The sequence below is a fragment of the Mytilus galloprovincialis genome, chromosome 10, assembly GCF_965363235.1.
Source record: "Mytilus galloprovincialis chromosome 10, xbMytGall1.hap1.1, whole genome shotgun sequence".
In the NCBI taxonomy this organism is placed as follows: Eukaryota; Metazoa; Mollusca; class Bivalvia; order Mytilida; family Mytilidae; genus Mytilus; species Mytilus galloprovincialis.
In genome coordinates this window covers 22,865,308-22,884,102 of record NC_134847.1, presented here as the reverse complement: position 1 = coordinate 22,884,102, position 18,795 = coordinate 22,865,308, and the positions used below count along the sequence as shown (strand labels likewise).

The following is an 18,795-nucleotide window of genomic DNA, read 5'->3' as shown; positions in this document are numbered from 1 at the left end:
ACAGTTGGACATGTACATCACCTTACAATCATTCTATAGACCAAATATAGAAGATGTATTGCATACAGTAACAGAAGAACAGAACACAAAAACTTAACTATAGCCAATAAACCGATGAAAATGAGGTCAAGGTCAGATGACACCTGCCAGTTGGACATTTACATCTTACAATGCTTCCATACACAATGTATACCAGACCTATTGCTTAAGAGTATCAGCTAAGATATAGACTTGACCACCAAAACTTAACCTTGTTCACTGATCCATGAAATGAGGTTGAGGTCAAGTGAAAACTGTCTGACGGGCATGATGACCTTGCTATGCACATACCAAATATAATTATCCTACTACTCATAATAAGAAAGAAATTAACATTACAAACAAGAATGTGTCCTAAGTACACGGATGCCCCACTCGCACTATCATTTTTCATGTTTAATGGACCGTAAAATTGGGTAAAAAATCTAATTTGGCATTAAAATTAGAAAGATCATACCATAGGGAATATGTGTACTAAGTTTCAAGTTGTTTGGACTTCAACTTCATCAAAAACTACCATGACCAAAAACTTTAACCTGAAACTTCCACTTTCATTTTCTATGTTCATTGGACCGTGAAATTGGGGTCAAAAGTCTAATTTGGCTTAAAAATTAGAAAGATCTTATCATAATCAACAAGTGTACTACGTTTCAAGTTGTTTGGACTTCAACTTCATCAAAAACTACCTTGACCAAAAACTTTAACCTGAAGCAGGACGGACGGATGAACGGAGCCACAGACCAGAAAACATAATGCCCCTCTACTATTGTAGGTGGGGCATAAAAATCTTTTTTTCAAGTAGTCACTGAACCATGAAAATGAGGTCAAGGACAATTGTTGTGTGACAGACTGAAACTTCATTATATAAGGCATCTATATACAAAGTATGAAGCATCCAGGTCTTCCACTTCTAAAATATAAAGTTTTTAAGAAGTTAGCTCACGCCGCCATGGTAGTAGCCCCCATAGCTGCTAGATCACTATCCCTAAGTCTCAGCTTCAACAAAAACCTCACTATAACCACATAGTGAACCATGAAAATGAGGTCAAGGTCAGGTGACATCTACCATTTGGATAAGTACACCTTACAATCCTTCCATACACCAAACATACTAGACTTATTGCTTATAATATCTGAGATATGGACTTGACCACCAAAACTTAATCTTGTTCAAGTGAAAACTGTCTGACAGGGACGAGGACCTTGCAAGATATGCGCATACCAAATAAAGTTATCATATTACACATTATAAGAGAAAAATTAACATTACAAAAAATCTTAACTTTTTTTTTTTAAGTAGTCACTGAACCATAAAAATGAGGTCAAGGACAATGTACATATGGCTAACAGAAACTTCGTCACATAAGGCATCTATATGCAAAGTATGAAGTATCCAGTGACCAACAATGTAAATGTAAAAAGTTAACAGATTTATGTTGATTGTTTATTCTTAAAAATGATTGCAATAGCTCACACGGTCTATTCTGTCAATATAAGCTAATAATCTATATTAACATTGACTTACTTCGGTTTTTCTGGAATATCATCAGGATTACTACAAAATGCGTTTTGGTTGTTTGCCTGATTCAAGTTCAGTTTTAAGGCTGTATCAGTCACATATTTTTTAGATGGAGGTAATAATTTAGATGTAAAAACTTTGTAATCACTTGTACGAATCAAGTTATGTTGAACAAGCTCACAAACATCATCCTTAGCTGGCAGGGATTCAGTTCCCTTCAAATATACTGGATTAATATTGACTTTATCATTTGTTACAAGTTTTGACATAGAAATCTCCATAGTTTTAACTCCAACCTGAGTTTCACAAGACTTTAATAACTGCTCATTAGTAATCTTGTCTGCTGTTATGCTGAGAGTTGGCTCACTAAGGCTTTCAAGGTCACCATATTTTGAATTACAAGATGAAACTTCTGTTGGATTTATGTGTGATTTCTCTGTATGATTTTTTTCATTTCTACATGAACCATATTTTGGATATTGTGAGATAGTTTTCGGCTCTAAATCTGGTGTTGAATTTTCCTGTTCCGTTTCAATATTTTGCTTTTCCTTCTTGTACTTTTCAATTTCGTATTCTGACAAACGATTGAGCTTCACCACAGCTTTCTTACAACAGTCAGTTTTTGAAAAATGTTGGTCATCACAATTTGAAAATCCCTCAGTGTTACAACTTTGGTTCAACAATCTCTCTGAATTGTCAATATCACACATATAACCTAGTTTTGATGTTTCCATTTCCAAGTTAGAAAATTCCTTTTTATTAAAATATTCAGAACTTGATAAACTTTGAAGATTATGAGATAATCCTTCAGGAGAAAATGGTTGAGGAGGCAAACTATCTAAACTGTCAGTTTCTGGGGAGGAATAGAGAGCCATTTTTGAAAGGACATCTTCGAACTCGGAATCAGTTTCTGCAAGATCAACTTCATTTGATGATTTTGACTCTGTTAAATTAGCCAATGTGGCTTCATGAAGGAGTGATAGTCCCAATATTGATTTTTGTATTTTACTATTTTTACTTGCATGTTTCACCTGTTTTTTTCTTTTTGCCCTCTTACCCAGAAAGGCAACTTGAAGCTTACGGTTCATACTAAGTGAAGATTTCCTCTTGCATGTTGGGTAAGGTTTTCCAATGCAGTCAATTGTTAAACCTTGGTGATAACCACACGACCTCTTCTGTTCAGAGCTCTGTACACCATTTTCTTTTTCAAGGGAAAAAAAGTCAAAATGATGGAGAGAGTCATCATTTGACGATTCTGAAGAAACATTGGATAACTCCTGATTTTTTACCGTTTTCTTCCATTTTGCAGGTCCATATGTAACAGTTAAATTTTCAAGTAGTTTTCGTTTTTTATAACCATTTCCATGTTTTGTGAAAGGATTCAAACATTTCAAGGAATTCTGGTCAAGACATTTTTCTGATGCAACAAATTCTTTATTTTCTACAAAACCTGCTATTATACTTTTATCAGTTTTTGTGTTTGCACTGCCACTAGTTATTCCTGTATTTGCATCATAATGATTAAAATCTTTATTTGCTTTCTCAAAATCGCCTTTAAAATTAAGAATTTCACCATCAATATTTTGCTGACTAATTGGACTACAGCCTGCCACTGGTGTCCTTGGCTTACTAATATTGGGTGTCAATAAGGGATCTGATGCATCAGTCAAACTTTCATCTTTCAAGATTATACATGTATCACCTATTTCAGAATCAGTGACAGCAGTAGGACTTGTCAGCATTTTATTCATGCTGCGTTTGCTGCATAACATTGAATTCTTCTTATCGTCATGACAACAATTGTTTAAAGCTTCATTTGTTGCTATACGACCTTTACTTGAATCAATTTTCTTTTTTTCAGAGTTTCCATTTGTAATTAAAAGGCTATGAGTTGGAAACATCATATTTGCACTTAAATTCCCTGAGATATAATTCACAGAAGCCAAACAATTACTATTTTTTGAAAATTTCTTTACTGAGTTCTCACATAATTGACTATCATTTCCTGAGAGATTTGTTTCCAGCAAGCTTGAATCACATTTTCCTGATGAAAGGTTTTGACCAACAGGACTACAGTTATTGTACAACATCAGCTTATCTAATCCTGAACGATCAACAAGCTCCTTTTCTTCAAAATTTAAAATTACTTGATGACTCTGGTTTAGGGAAGTATCTTTTATTTCATCATGTGACACATTTTTATTATAATTTCCATTGTTTTCGAAACTATGTGACATGAGATATTGCATTGATTGTTGATCATTTTCTTTCCAATGATCAGAAGAACCTGTACCAGTGTGAGGTAGATTTATGGTATTTTCTTCCTCATTTTCTTTACTAATGGTTGTTATCAAAGCATTTTCAATAATTGACGTCAGCGTTACTTTTTGAATACTATGGCAATGCTTGGAGGATGCAGCTAAAGTCTGTGCAGGAGGAGCAATCATTGCTTCACGATAAACATTTGTCATATTAGCCAAAGATTTATGTTTCTTTGAAATCAAGTTTTCTTTTTTATTGGAAACATTTATCTCATTCACAAATTTAACATCCTGAGTTTTTATATCATAAGGTGATTTCAATCTATAATTTTGAACACATTTTTGGTAGAAACCACTTCTATGTTTTTGGTTGTTTTCAGCTATTCTTAACAGCTCTTCCAATGAGGCTTTTAAAGTAATACCAGATTGATCAATGTCTGTTTGTGACAGTTTTTTAACTTTAACAATTCCTCTGCCGATTTTCAACAGACTGTATCTTCGTGCATCCATAGGGTGCATTCTTACAACACTGATGTCATGCTTCAGTGGCTTCTCATCTTTAAACTTAAGTTTTTTGTAAAAAGGTGTTGGAAGATGAAATACAAATGAGTAAGCCCGATTGGGTGTAAGTGGTTTCTTGGATTTCACACCAAAATGCGGTTTCATTTGCTGAATTGAATTTGTTCTTGTCCCCTGTTGTACCTTTTTCTCAAATGTGAAACTATGTGACCTCTTAATAGCTGCTTTTTGTTTTTTGACATTTTTACTAGATTCTGACCATGTGTGGTTTAAATCCAATGGATGTTGATTTTGTTCATGTAAATACATCTTATTTTGCTCTTTTAATGTATTTGTAGAGTTAAAATTGTCATAATGTAAAGATCCACTATATGATAAACTCCTTCCTAGTCCAACATGATTAGGTGGCTTACTCCCAAGCTGGCTAGGTGATTTATGAACACAAAATTGATTAGTTGACTTGCTACCATCATACCGACCAGACAATTTAGGATGACTAAAGTCACTTGATGATTCAGTATCATTATTGTGAGCTGGTGATTTTTGCCAGGAGTAACTGGAAGATTCACTGGTATTACATAGACTATTTGCGTCAGAAACAGAAAAGGGATCAAAATTATTCGAATCCTGACTGTGTACAGGACTTTTATACTGATATCCAAAGCTTGATCCTTGATTAACATTCTTCACAAGAGTCTCTAGACTGGATAAAGTATTTTTTCTGTCACTTCCTTTAGATTTACTTGTTTTACCAGAGCTTTCACAATTTGTTTGTGGTTGAGAGAATGCTCTTTGAGAAGATGATGATTGTGATGAATGGAGAAACAGATCAGTACTTTCATTTGTAGACTGTACATAAACTTCTGTAGAATTGTCTGCCAAACTTTGATTGGAAGAGGTTTCCATATTAGTATCATCATTTCCATACAATAGTAACCTTTCTAAAGTAGATGGCTCGTGTTTAGAGGGAAAATTTTTACAACTTGTACCTTCATTTTTCATTGAAGTTGATTTTTTTATATTTTCATGCATACTAGGCATAATTGTAGATGCTGAAGGAATTCTTTGTAGTTTTTGTCTTATATTGGTTGACCTTGATAACTCCTTTGCCTTTGGATTTTGTTGCATAGGTTGCATCCCTGAATGTGTATGTATGTAGCCAATGTTATGTGGCCCTTTGTGAGTTTGGTGAATGACTGACATATCCTGTTTTTTCTTCAAATCTTCTGTAATAGATCTTTGTAAAGAACTATTGATTGACTGATCTTTGCTTTCAACTGGATGAAAAGATGAAGTTTGATTAAATTCAGTCAAATTTTTCAGCTGCTGCCTGTTTTGCTCAACATGTGAATGATTATGTATTCTTTTATATTTACTGGGTTCGCAAACAAATGCTTTGCTATTACTGGGTAAACATAAATGTTGATTGGATGACTGTCCTGTATATTGATGGCACTTTGGAATCAATTTAGTATATGGCTTTGACTTATAATTCGTAGTGTTTTCAGACGGCTGTGAATTTTGGAAATAAATATCATCTTCTGAATTATCTTGTTTTGAAAGATATTCATCTTCTGTCAATAACTGGTGAAAACTCTTTTCCTGAAAATGATAACCATTACTCCCACTATGCTGGTGTGTCAAGTTTGATGATGACACATTACGCCCACTATGCTGGTGTGTCAAGCTTGACGATGACACATTATGCCCACTATGCTGGTGTGTCAAGTTTGATGATGACACATTACGCCCACTATGCTGGTGTGTCAAGTTTGACGATGACACATTACTCCCACTATGATGGTGTGTCAAATTTGACGATGACACATTACACCCAGTATGCTGGTGTGTTAAGCTTGACGATGACACATTACTCCCACTATGCTGGTGTGTCAAGTTTGACGATGACACCTTACTCCTACTATGCTGGGGTTTCAAGCTTGACGATGACACATTACGCCCACTATGCTGGTGTGTCAAGCTTGACGATGACACATTACTCCCACTAGGCTGGTGTGTCAAGTTTGATGATGACACATTACTCCTACTATGCTGGTGTGTCAAGCTTGACAATGACACATTACCAACAGATGTCTGTTTGATCTTTCTATGAGAATATTCATGGAAATTGTCAACTGAATTCCTATGACTTTGCATGTAAAAATGATCATTTGAGGACATTGGCAATGTATACTGAATGTTGTGTACATTGTGTAGTTCATTCATTGGAGAAGTTTGCAAATTACAAAATGCATTTGTTGCAGAAAACTGTTGATCAGACTGATTATTTTGATTGTTACAATTTGTCAAATGTTCTTTGGTGATTTGAGATGACACAATAGATCCAGACTGAGCGTGTTGATATGACTGAGGTAACAATAAAGTTTGCAGATTCGCTGGTGAAAACAGATTATTTTCCGAAGACTTTTGCATATGCTGTTGCTCTTGTGGAATTTTATATGATGGTGTATGAGGCATTTGGTGATTTGAACTTGAAGAGATAATCCTGTTTTGGTTTCGTTTATAGTGAGATCCTGGCAAAGTTTTCTGAGAACCAGAATTCACCTGGTAATCAGTCTGTAATGAGTTATTCACAACTGGCTGAGAACCAGAATTCACCTGGTAACCAGTCTGTAATAATTTATTTACAACTGGCTGAGAAACAGATTGCACATTTGATGTAGCAGGAAATTGCCTGTATGATGAGTGCCCTTTAATACTGTCATACTGATTAACATTTGACATATGAAAATGTGATTGAGGCATTAAATCATTCAAGGATGGCATGTTTCTATGATAATTATTATCAGATTGTAGCATCTGATCTTGAACTGATCCTATTTCCTTGCTTCCTTGTAAACCATCCTGAGAATAATGATGCACAGTAAAGTTATCTTTTTCTGGAGAAGGAGTCATCCTAAAAGGTAACTGAGCATTGATGGACTTGAAACTTCCTTGATTTTCTTCATTAACGGGTGATTTGATACCCGGACTACTTGTTGACATCATGTTCTGACTACTATGTATTGGTGATTGTTTACATCCATGGTTACTATCATGTGTTGATGTGTCCAATATTTTGCTATGATTGCCGTTGTTACCAAGTCTGCTATGGGATGAATTAATTTGGTTAATTGAATGCAAATTAGCATTGCCTTTATGAATGTCATTTCCAGTTTGATGAGATGAAACTAAGTTACCAAAATTATCAAAGCCGTGTCCTGAGTTGACAGAGTTATCTTCCCTATATCTTTTCCTATAAGAAACTTTAGCTGGAATGGTTTCGTTTTGAGACTGTGATGATATTTGGTCTGCATTTTCGTTTTGACTATTTGATCCAAGAGATGGTGTGTACGTATTGTTTTCAATATTTCTTGATAGAAGCACCTGGTTAGAAACAAATGGTTTCTGATGATTTTTCTCAGTTTCTGTTTCTTTTCCTGAAATAAATAAAACCCATTCAATCATAATTACATCAACATTTACCCAAATGTATTAATAGAGGTTCCAAAAAACCTGTTTTACACATATTGCATGTTTGTCTCAACTAGATATCATTGAGATGGGAGCCATCTCTGTGGGCCCCGCTGTGAATAATGTGCATTAAAAAATTGTATCTTTACCATAGGACATGGGTTTGTCAACTGAAATCAAAGTTTTTGACCTTGACCTTTGACCTAGGAAGTTGTAAATAAATTATGACACACCCTTTGGTGTTGGTTTATAAACATGTCAAGTATAAACTTTGAAATCATAACGGTTCTCAAGATATAGAGCGGACACGATCTTCACCACAGGACACAGGGTTGTCAACTGAAACCAAAGTTTTTGACCTTGAACTTTGCCCTAGGCAGTCGTTCATAAATTATGACACACCCTCTGGTGTTGGTTCATATACATGTCAAGTATAAACTTTGAAATCATAACGGTTCTCAAGATATAAAGCGGACACGCTCTTCACCACAGGACATGGGGTTGTCAACTGAAACCAAAGTTTTTGACCTTGAACTTTGCCCTAGGCAGTCGTTTATAAATTATGACACACCCTCTGGTGTTGGTTCATATACATGTCAAGTATAAACTTTGAAATCATAACGGTTCTCAAGATATAGAGCGGACACGATCTTCACCACAGGACACAGGGTTGTCAACTGAAACCAAAGTTTTTTTACCTTGACCTTTGACCTAGGAAGTTGTACATACATCATGACACGCCCTCTGGTGGTGGTTAATAAACATGTAAAGTATAAAGTATGAAATCATAATGGTTCTCTAGATATGGAGCGGACACAAAGTGTTACGGACGGACGGATGGACGGACGGACAGACGGACGGACGGACGGACGGACAGATGGACGGACAGACGGACGGACAGACAGACGGATGGACAGACAGACTGATCACTATAGGGCGACCCGCCTTTGGCGGGGCCCTAATAAAATTTATCAACAAGAAAAATAGCTTTGACTCAAAGAGTTTCATTTACAACAGTTAAAGTGGTAATAAACCTTGTGTTTAAATTTCATAGATTTCTATCTACTTATACTAGAGTTATTGACTAGAAACCAACTGTCTTCGGACGACGATGATACCAATATATGACTAAAACTAGATGTGTCAAAGCGACACGAATGGCCCCGTCTCAAAAAGTTGAAAAATCTGCAATTTCAATAACACATGTGGACACAAACATGATGGTCGTCTCACATATCAAAAATCATCTCGAAATCTGGAGGGGTATAGAAAAAAAGTCTGTATAACTGTGATTTTCAACAATTTTCAAAGTTGTAAACCCTTAATTTAGGCAAAAATTAGCGGAGCAGAATGAAACTTTAACTTGATCTGTAACTCATCTTGGTTACCTCACATGCCAAAAATCATCCCAATATCTGAAAGAGTTTAGAAAAAGTCCTTATAACTGTGATTTTCATCAATTTATCAAAGTCCATGCAAAGCCTGTAATTTCGGCAAAAATTAGCGGAGCGGAACCAAACTTAAACTAACTCAAATACCAAAAATCAGCCCAATATCTGAAGGCGTTTAGAAAAAAACTCTGTATAATGGTTTGTTGCGGAATGACAGAATTACAGAATTACTGAATTTCGGAATTACGGAATTACAGAATTTCGGACAAGGGTAAAACTATATTGCACCGACAACTTCGTTGCGGGGCCATAAAAAAATTGTGAAAGATATATGCTCATATTTATATGTGAGTATTTGTGTTTCAGACTATTTACCTAGTTCATCCCCCACTCCATCAAATTGTGGAATATCATCATCTGTTTCATCTTCATCATCTTTTTGTAAGAACTGTGACATATTCCAAGTGTCATCTAAACCTTCTAGATTAAAGTCAACAGATCTGAAAATATAAATGAACACTAATGAGATATTTTATAACTCTTTTAATGATAAACTGTGTTACTGATAAAACAGCAGAGGGTTAACCCTGTACAGTTCTTGCAAATTTGGACACAATACTGTCTGTATTTGGATTGTGATCATATTTTTTTTACATAAGATAGGTTTCTGAGATAAAATAAATGTGGTCAAAGATCTTAAAATTTTGAAATGTGACATTTAATTTATTACCTAGAATGGTCTGATATCCGTAATCTAACAACATGGTTAGATTCAGCATATAAAAAAATAAAAAAAATTCTAATTGAAATCAAACAAAGTTAAATTTTGAACACTTCAAACCTTAATATGGACTAATTTGAAAACAGGGCCCAAATTTTTTTTATGTTCATGGTAGGTGTAATCTGACCTTGACTTAATTTTCATGGTTCAGAGGTTAAGTTAAGTCTGTTTTTCTAATACTGTTTGTAATATAGGTCAACTATATTTGGTGTATTGAAATATTTTACAATGTACACATGTTAGTTTGGTAGGTTTTATTTGTCCTTTTCACAGTTCATTGCTCAATGTTTAGCTTTAGTGTTTTGGTCTGTTTTTTCTTAAAATAAAAGCAATTGGTCAATTTGGTGTATATTTCATACACCAAATTGGCCAATTGGTTGTAAGGTGTTCATGTATTTCTTTTGTTTATCTGACCTTGACCTCATTTTTCGTTCATCATGTAAGGTTAATGTGATACATGTGTAAAACTTTATCTTTAGGACTATCAACATTAAAATCAATGGACAATAAAGCAGACTAGACATTTCAGTATGTGCCCTCTTGTTTTTCTTGGCTACATCAAAGAATATACTACATGATACGTAATGCATTCTCTTTCACCTGACAAAAATCCATATTCCAACTGTATCATTGGAGCATCAAGAAATTAAATCAGATTGATCAAAATAAAATTTGATAAAATAGCAATAACAATGGTTCTTACCTTGATTCAGGTATTATCATCTCTTCTTGTTGGTTACTTATGTCTTCATTTTTATTCATATCATCAAAAACCACTTGTGTCATCTCTAAAGTTTCCTCGTCCTGTTGTTTATCATCTTCATCGTCAATAGGTTGAGATTTATCCAAAAGAATGCTATCTCTTTCCTCTAGTGCAGTTATTTGTTGTGCAATTTCCTGTGATGAAGAACTGCAGTTTTCATCAGCTAATGAAGCTAAAATATCTGCTAAAGACTTGTCTTGACTGTTTGCTGTAAACAAAAACTTTGTATTTAACTAATTGAAGTAGACAAAGTGCTTAAAAAATGTCAAAAATCTTTCATCATATGATTAATTTTAATCGAATGATTAAGAAATTTTAACGATGCGTTAGCCCTAACGACAAGTTGAACAACAGACCCCAGGTATACTAAGAAAATTAAGCCAAAATTAGCCCTTACCAGACCTTTTTCTTTCAATAAAATTCCATAAGATTTTGACAAAGTTATTCTATATACCTTAACCACAGACTGACCTAAATGTGTCAAAAACAATGCCAATATCCAGGATCCCCATGTCTCAGACAGGGAGACAAGTTATTCAGGCTCGTCAAAAATGTAAAGAATAGGAATGACAAATGATAAGATAACAAAATCCAGATGCTCTGCAGGATGCAGCTTTATACGACCGCAGTGGTCAAACCCTGAACAGTTGGGATAAGTATGGAAACAACATTCAAGCTTGATATAGCTCTGAATTTGGATTGAGATTAAGTAGTTGACACAGAATGAATGTGGTCTAATTAACTTAAAAATTATTTTTTTTGCTATTGAGCAATACACTTTCAAGTAATCAAACATATATATAACAGTGATCTTTAAATTTTAATTGGATTACCTCCCATTCACTGCTTTAAAATTTTCTAAATTGTCCTTTAACCAGATAAACCCTGGTTTTCCCCCCTTTTTTTGTCCCTAATTGCTTCCATTGACTTAAACTAAAGTAATTGTCCGGACACCAATGTGTCTTCCGATGCAGACGACAACATCATACCATTATACAAACGCACAATTTTTTTTTGCGGTCGTATAACAAGAATGTGTCCATAGTACACAGATGCCCCACTCCCACTATCATTTTTCTATGTTCAGTAGACAATGAAAATCGGGTAAACAATCTATTTTTGCATCTGAATAAGAAAGATCATACCATAAGGAACATGTGTATTAAGTTTCAAGTTGATTGGACTTCAACTTCATCAAAAACTACCTTGACCAAAAACTTTAACCTGAAGCTGGACAGATAGACAGACAGACAAATGAACAGATGCGCAGACCATAAAACATATTACCCCTCAACTATCATTTAGGTGGGGCATACAAATACAGACTGTAGCAGGTGAGAGATGCCTTATCCTAATTATAAAATCAATTTACCTTGTGATGGCTGTGATGCAGAAAAACTCTGACTCATTGATACAACCCTTTTAATGGAATCTACAGAAATAACTGGTATCATCTCATCTTCCCCGACAATCACTGTATCCAAAGAGGAGCTTTCTAAACCTTTAAATAAAATAACATAGTCTTGTAATAATTATATAATAATTGTATAATAAACAGATCTATTTGCCATGGGGTAGGTTCTGAGATATTTGTGCATATTATCCATGATGATGGTAATATCTATTTTCATTAATCAATTGAGGATTTTTTGTCTGCTTTTTCATTTTTTTAGTGTGTGTGTTTTCTAGGGTTATTAGCCTTCAACCTCTGAACATTTATAGTCTGCATTTTCATGAAATATTTAATTAGAATTTTTTTAAATATTTTTGAACTTTGGAAAATTCATCCTGACAACCGATCAGACAATAGTTTCAAGTTGACCAAATCATAAAAGTACATTAAATGATTTTCAATAGCTACTGTGGATTCATTTATTTTTTGTGGGTATTAATTTTTTTTCGTGGATTGCTGAAACTTCCATATTTGGGGATATTTGATTTTTTGGTTTTGCCAATCTCTCTATACAAAGCCTATTGAAAATATGTTATTCGTTGAACATTTGAATTCGTGGTTCACATGTACCCACGAAACCCACGAAAATTGGTTTACAACGAACAAAAATTAATCCACAGTATTAGATACATTTAAAATACAACTGGCATGTAAGGAAACTGATAATTCTCTAGTTTATCAGTTTTCTAGAGCTCTAAATTAACAGTGTGTCATTGCCACAATGGCTTCCATTTTTGATGATTATAAAAATAAGTTGGCATAAAGTGGAGATCATTTGGATGAAGTAGAATCCTGACTGTTTAATGTAAATTTTATCTTATAAAAATCCAGTCAAAGTTTGATGGTTTTGGTCCAGTAGTGTCAGGAGAAGATTTTTGAAATAATTTTCAACATCAATGGACGACGACAGTCTCGACAGATGAGGATGACAACAGACAACATTGGACACCAAGTGATGGCATACACTAACATGGGCCCTGTTGAGCTGAAAAAATCATGAAACTGTCAAAAGACACAATTGTCTTTCAACTTCATGTGAGGAATAATCTTAAATGTACTATTTTAACAAATGCAGCAAGATCATTGGAATGTAGTAGAGTATATAGGTACATCAGGTTTCAGACTATTATCAATGTTTCCCAAAATTAATAAAGGTCAAATGTAAATTTTATAGTATTTATTATATAAACTTAGGCCAGGATTTTTTAATTTGTTGGTTTATGGATCCTCCGACCTGATTTTGCCGACTTGCAGAATAAAAATAAAATTTACTTTTCATGCTTTTTTATTCCTGCCGACCCCAACAAAAACATTATCTCTAAAAAATAAATAAAATATCCTTTTTTATGAAATGAAATGCATTAAACACTAATGGAATTGATAACACTTCTGTTGTGAAAACTAAAACTTCCAATTTACGTATCTAAAAATAAACAAGTCAATCATAACTGACCTTGAAATGTCGTTTGCGCAAATAATTTTGCGGAACAAAACCTGTGTTTAAAACCCATTACAAATTAAGTTTGTTTCCCGTATTTGTCATCATTCCGTAAGATAGATAATTGGAAAATGAACTTGTCCAACCGTGGAAGACGTCTGACAAGTTGAAGAACTTAATTAAAACAAATCTTTTGGAATTTTCTTCAGACTTGTGTCATTGATAATAAAAAAATCGTCCATTTGGATATAAAAAACGGAAATGCATGATAACTGATGAACCCTTTTTCCAGTGGACGAGTCTATTACGTTTTTGACATGTGTGTTGAAACTTATTTTTCGTACGACGTTTTTTCTTTTTTTTCTTTATCAGTTTTCGTGTTTGAAGATCATTACGACCAAGTTTCCTGAAATTTATTTAGGTCTAGGTTTGTGAAATGACGATTTAATTTCACCTTTGTCCGTGGACACAAACCACCTTTTTTTCACAGAAAATTACTAGACGAATGTCATGCAATGTTTATGGCAGCTGAGCAATAATATTTCATCAAACTAATATATAAGAAATGATGATCAAATAGCAAACAAAACATATTGTTAGAAAGGTGAAATATATTTTTTTTGCATATTTTTCTGATACTTTTTTTTTCTTTTTTTTTCCGACCGACCGACCCGACTTTTTCATGGGAAAAATCTGTAAACCAGCAAATTAAAAAAACCCTGGCCTTAGAGAACATTTTGCGTATAAACATTATCTTTTTGCCAAATTCTTATAATTCAGAATAAATGCAATATATTATTCAATCAACTCATAACCCCTTTTTCAATAATCTAAAATAAAATAAAATTATTGTATCATGTTGCTACCTTCTTCTGACAACTGCATATCTAGAACAGAGGCTTGGCTATTGTCTCTAACTGATCCTTGCGACTCATCTGTAGTCTGGCTATCTCTGCAAATAAGTTCCCATGAATGGATAAAAATGTCTAAATAAATGGTAAATTTTTAATTCAATTTGCCATCCTTAATTTTACATTTTTTTTTGTAAGCTACCTTCAAATCCACAGTTGACATTTCATAACTAAGGAGCTGCCATAGTGACTTTTTGAGATCAATTAATTTGCAAATATTGCAATAGAATAGTAAATAAAACAACACCTTCCTGAAAACTCAATTTTAAGGCAAAGTTATCTGAATTTTGAGGATTAATGCAATGGAAAAGCATTCTGCTTTGGTGTTTTCATTCATAAGATGTCATGACTTTAATGCACCAAAAGCATTAAGGGAATTTGGTGGCATTTATTTCATTTTAATTTGTACATTTTCCCAAGCTCTTAATCTGCATAACCTTTGCACAGCCATTATTGTGTACATCTCTGAGTCTGTGTTATGTATAGATACATCTAGTATTTTATTACGGTGCTGTTCAAAAAGCTAAAGAAGCACACCCTATTTGAATTAGCAGTTACTCAGTTTCAAATTTTATATATATATATAGTGGGTTTTTTTTATGCTTGTGTGCAGTTCATCACGCTCTAGATTTTTTGCAAAAAATTTTGCAAGAGCATCCATTTACTCATTACCTTAAGAATTTCCTATATTGTAGTACAAATGTATATAAATAACAAATAGCTGAAGAGGTGATAGAGCAGATAGGTACCCTGAGAAAACATAGTCAACCATGGTATTAATACATAACATTGATCTTACATAAAAGGTTTATGATCCTGTATTATCATTCAAACTTACATATAAGGTTTTTGATCATGTATTATCATTCACACTTACATATAAGGTTTTTGATCCTGTATTATCATTCAAACATACATATAAGGTTTTTGATCCTGTAATATCATTCAAACTTACATATAAGGTTTTTGATCCTGTATACTGTGGATTCATTATTATTCGTTGGATACCAATTTTCGTGGATTTCGTGGGCACAGTCAAACCACGAAATTAAATATTCAACGAATGATAATTTTTCTATAGGTTTGTATGCAGACTTAGCAAAACCACGAAATTAAATATCCACGAATATGCAAGTTTTTCTTAATCCACGAAAATTGGTACCCACGAACATAAATGAATCCACAGTAATCACTCAAACTTACATATAAGGTTTATGATCCTGCATTATCATTCAAACTTACATATAAGATTTTTGATCCTGTATTATCATTCAAACTTACATATAAGATTTTTGATCCTGTATAATCACTCAAACTTACATATAAGGTTTATGATCCTGCATTATCATTCAAACTTACATATAAGATTTTTGATCCTGTATTATCATTCAAACTTACATATAAGATTTTTGATCCTGTATTATCATTCAAACTTACATATAAGGTTTTTGATCCTGTATTATCATTCAAACATACATATAAGGTTTTTGATCCTGTATTATCATTCAAACTTACATATAAGATTTTTGATCCTGTATTATCATTCAAACTTACATATAAGGTTTTTGATCCTGTATTATCATTCAAACTTACATATAAGGTTTTTGATCCTGTATTATCATTCAAACTTACATATAAGGTTTTTGATCCTGTATTATCTGTAGATATTTTAACCTCAACATTTGGTCACTCTCACTCATTTCTATATTTTCTCTCTCTGCAAATAAATAAAAGGGTGTTTATGTAAACAAATGTTTACTTTACTTTTGAATAATAAGAGTAAAATTTATACAACTGCTTATTTTTGCCTGAAAGTCTAAAATCATTTGTTTCACACCACATATGTCATTTCGAGGCCTTTTATAGCTGACTATGCACTATTGGCTTTGCTCATTATTTAAGGCTGTAAATTTCTGTGACATTTGGTCTCTTGTAAATATTTGTCTCATTGGCAATCATACCACATCTTCTTTTTAATACATGTATTATAAACATAAATTAATGAAAAATTTAAAAAGGTTTTAAAATTTAAATTAAAAAAAACATCAGAACCACATTGTTTGAACTAGTTCAAATTTTCGCATGTGGGCAGGTGGAAAATTTATCTATCCATCTAAATTTCTTCTAAAATGCTTAAATTATCATTGATACCTTAATCTAAAATTCATTTTGAGGATTTTCTTCAAGAAATAACATGGAAAAAGCTGCTTGCTTGAGTTTTTTGTAATGATTATCTTATTAATGTATACTTTTGGAATCACTGGATTAACTTGAGATCACTATCTAAAAGATAATTCTATATTTTCTTACTTGGGAATTCCCTGGAGTAATCTGAGATCACCTTAATTTCCTACCTTGAGAATCTGGTGGAGTAATCTGAGATGTCTCCCCCATATTACTTGGGAATTCCCTAGAGTAATCTGAATTGCTTTACTTGGGAATTCCCTGGAGTAATCTGAGATGTCTCCTATATTACTTGGGAATTCCCCAGAGTAATCTGAGATGTCTCTCCCATATTACTTTGGAATTCCCTCAAGTAATCTGAGATGCTTTACTTGGGAATTCCCTGGAGTAATCTGAGATGTCTCTCCTATATTACTTGGGAATTCCCCAGAGTAATCTGAGATGTCTCTCCCATATTACTTGGGAATTCCCTCAAGTAATCTGAGATGCTTTACTTGGGAATTCCCTGGAGTAATCTGAAATGTCTCTCCCATATTACTTGGGAATTCCCTGGAGTAATCCAAGATGTCTCTCCCATATTACTTGGGAATTCCCTGGAGTAATCCAAGATGTCTCTCCCATATTACTTAGGAATTCCTTGGAGTAAACTGAGATGTCTCTCCCATATTTCTTGAATATCCCTGGAGTAATCTGAGATGTCTCTTCCATATTACTTGAGAATTCCCTGGAGTAATCTGAGATGTCTTTCCCATATTACTCGGGAATTCCCTGGAGTAATCTGAGATGCTTCACTTAAATTTCCTACCTTGAGAATCTGGTGGAGTAATCTGAGATGTCTCTCCAATATTTCGTTTCCTTTGTTTTTCATCCTCCCATAAGGCTGCAAGTCCTGGATTAATACCAATTTTGTCTGAAATCCCAGAATCAAGTAATTATTAATGACATAACATTGCACAAAATCAAAAATTAGTTTGAGAGAAGGTTGTAACATGAATTGCAGAATTTCAACATTTATCATACTAAAATTCCTAAAAGTTTTAGAAACACATTTTAGGACCTACCTAGTCAGTTAAAAGTAATTAAACATTAAAATTTTTTTTTTTTCACAACAACAAAGATTTGACATTCAAACCTTATGGTTTTATTAAGGGTCCGGACTATGTTATATTAATTAAAAATCAAATTAAATGAGTTATTTCAAACTAACCATCCACATCCTGTCGATTTAAAATATCTGGAGCCACTACATCACATTCTAGTTCACATGTACTCTGTCTAGTGATTGATTCATCAAGTAACAATTCCCTACAAAAGATAAAAGTGGTTAAATGTCTCAGCTGCTTTACTCTTTATAACTAATTTATAGGTTTCAAGCTGAAATTCTTTTTGAGTCATAAAAGAAGTACATGTATCATTAAAATTAAATAAAACAAAATAAATTTACAAAGCAAACACTGAGCTGTCAAAATGAAAGCAAAATGGGTTTTCTGTATTTTGAAAGGCACTTTCAGGCTTTTTTTCTCCTGCCATTTTTTTAGCCTATTTTCAAACCTATCAAGGACTTTTAAAAAACTCCAATGGAAACAAAAATTGTCCTACTTCCACCTCCCCTTGGTGGGCATGGGACAACATACACAGTTATATTCATGTAATAATTGACAAGTCTTAACATATGTACAACTGGCTAAAAGAAGATGTGTAAAATAATAAATAAAACTGAACATCCACCTGTAAGTTACCTATACATAATCGGTGCAAATGAATAACTAGATCAGGGTAATTGAACTGCAGATTGGTGCAATTAGAAAATGCAGTCTGCATGAGTGAGGTTAAAATGTAATTGAGGATTAAGTTATTAAGTTAGGGTGTGTAGCAATTGAAAAAACAAACAACCTTTTGACATGTTTTCAACATAATTATTACCCCCATGCTCTTAATCAACATGATCAATGAAAAGATTTTTCCTTTTTTCAAATTTTTTAAAACTTTTTATCTCGATTTTAGAGGGATGAAAGGGATTGCGTATTATATGGAAATGCATATTATACATAAATGCATATCA

General features: G+C 33.5%; 1 protein-coding gene across 3 annotated transcripts in view; it reads right to left on the bottom strand.

Annotated features, from left to right (window-relative positions):
- The window catches only part of LOC143047185 (uncharacterized), a 72,466-nt gene that overhangs the window by 38,651 nt on the left and 15,020 nt on the right, over window positions 1-18,795 (bottom strand). For 2 of the 3 annotated variants that reach the window (XM_076220170.1, XM_076220171.1), the window contains exons 8-15: window positions 17,941-18,038; window positions 17,539-17,643; window positions 16,182-16,266; window positions 14,505-14,590; window positions 12,120-12,248; window positions 10,688-10,955; window positions 9,579-9,703; window positions 1,565-7,778 (exon numbers count right to left, since the gene is read on the bottom strand). In XM_076220170.1, the coding sequence (XP_076076285.1) occupies window positions 1,565-7,778; window positions 9,579-9,703; window positions 10,688-10,955; window positions 12,120-12,248; window positions 14,505-14,590; window positions 16,182-16,266; window positions 17,539-17,643; window positions 17,941-18,038 (7,110 nt within the window). Of the gene's footprint in view, window positions 1-1,564; window positions 7,779-9,578; window positions 9,704-10,687; window positions 10,956-12,119; window positions 12,249-14,504; window positions 14,591-15,426; window positions 15,471-16,181; window positions 16,267-17,538; window positions 17,644-17,940; window positions 18,039-18,795 lie in introns of those variants that run through there. The other variant, XM_076220172.1, reaches the window with a different exon arrangement.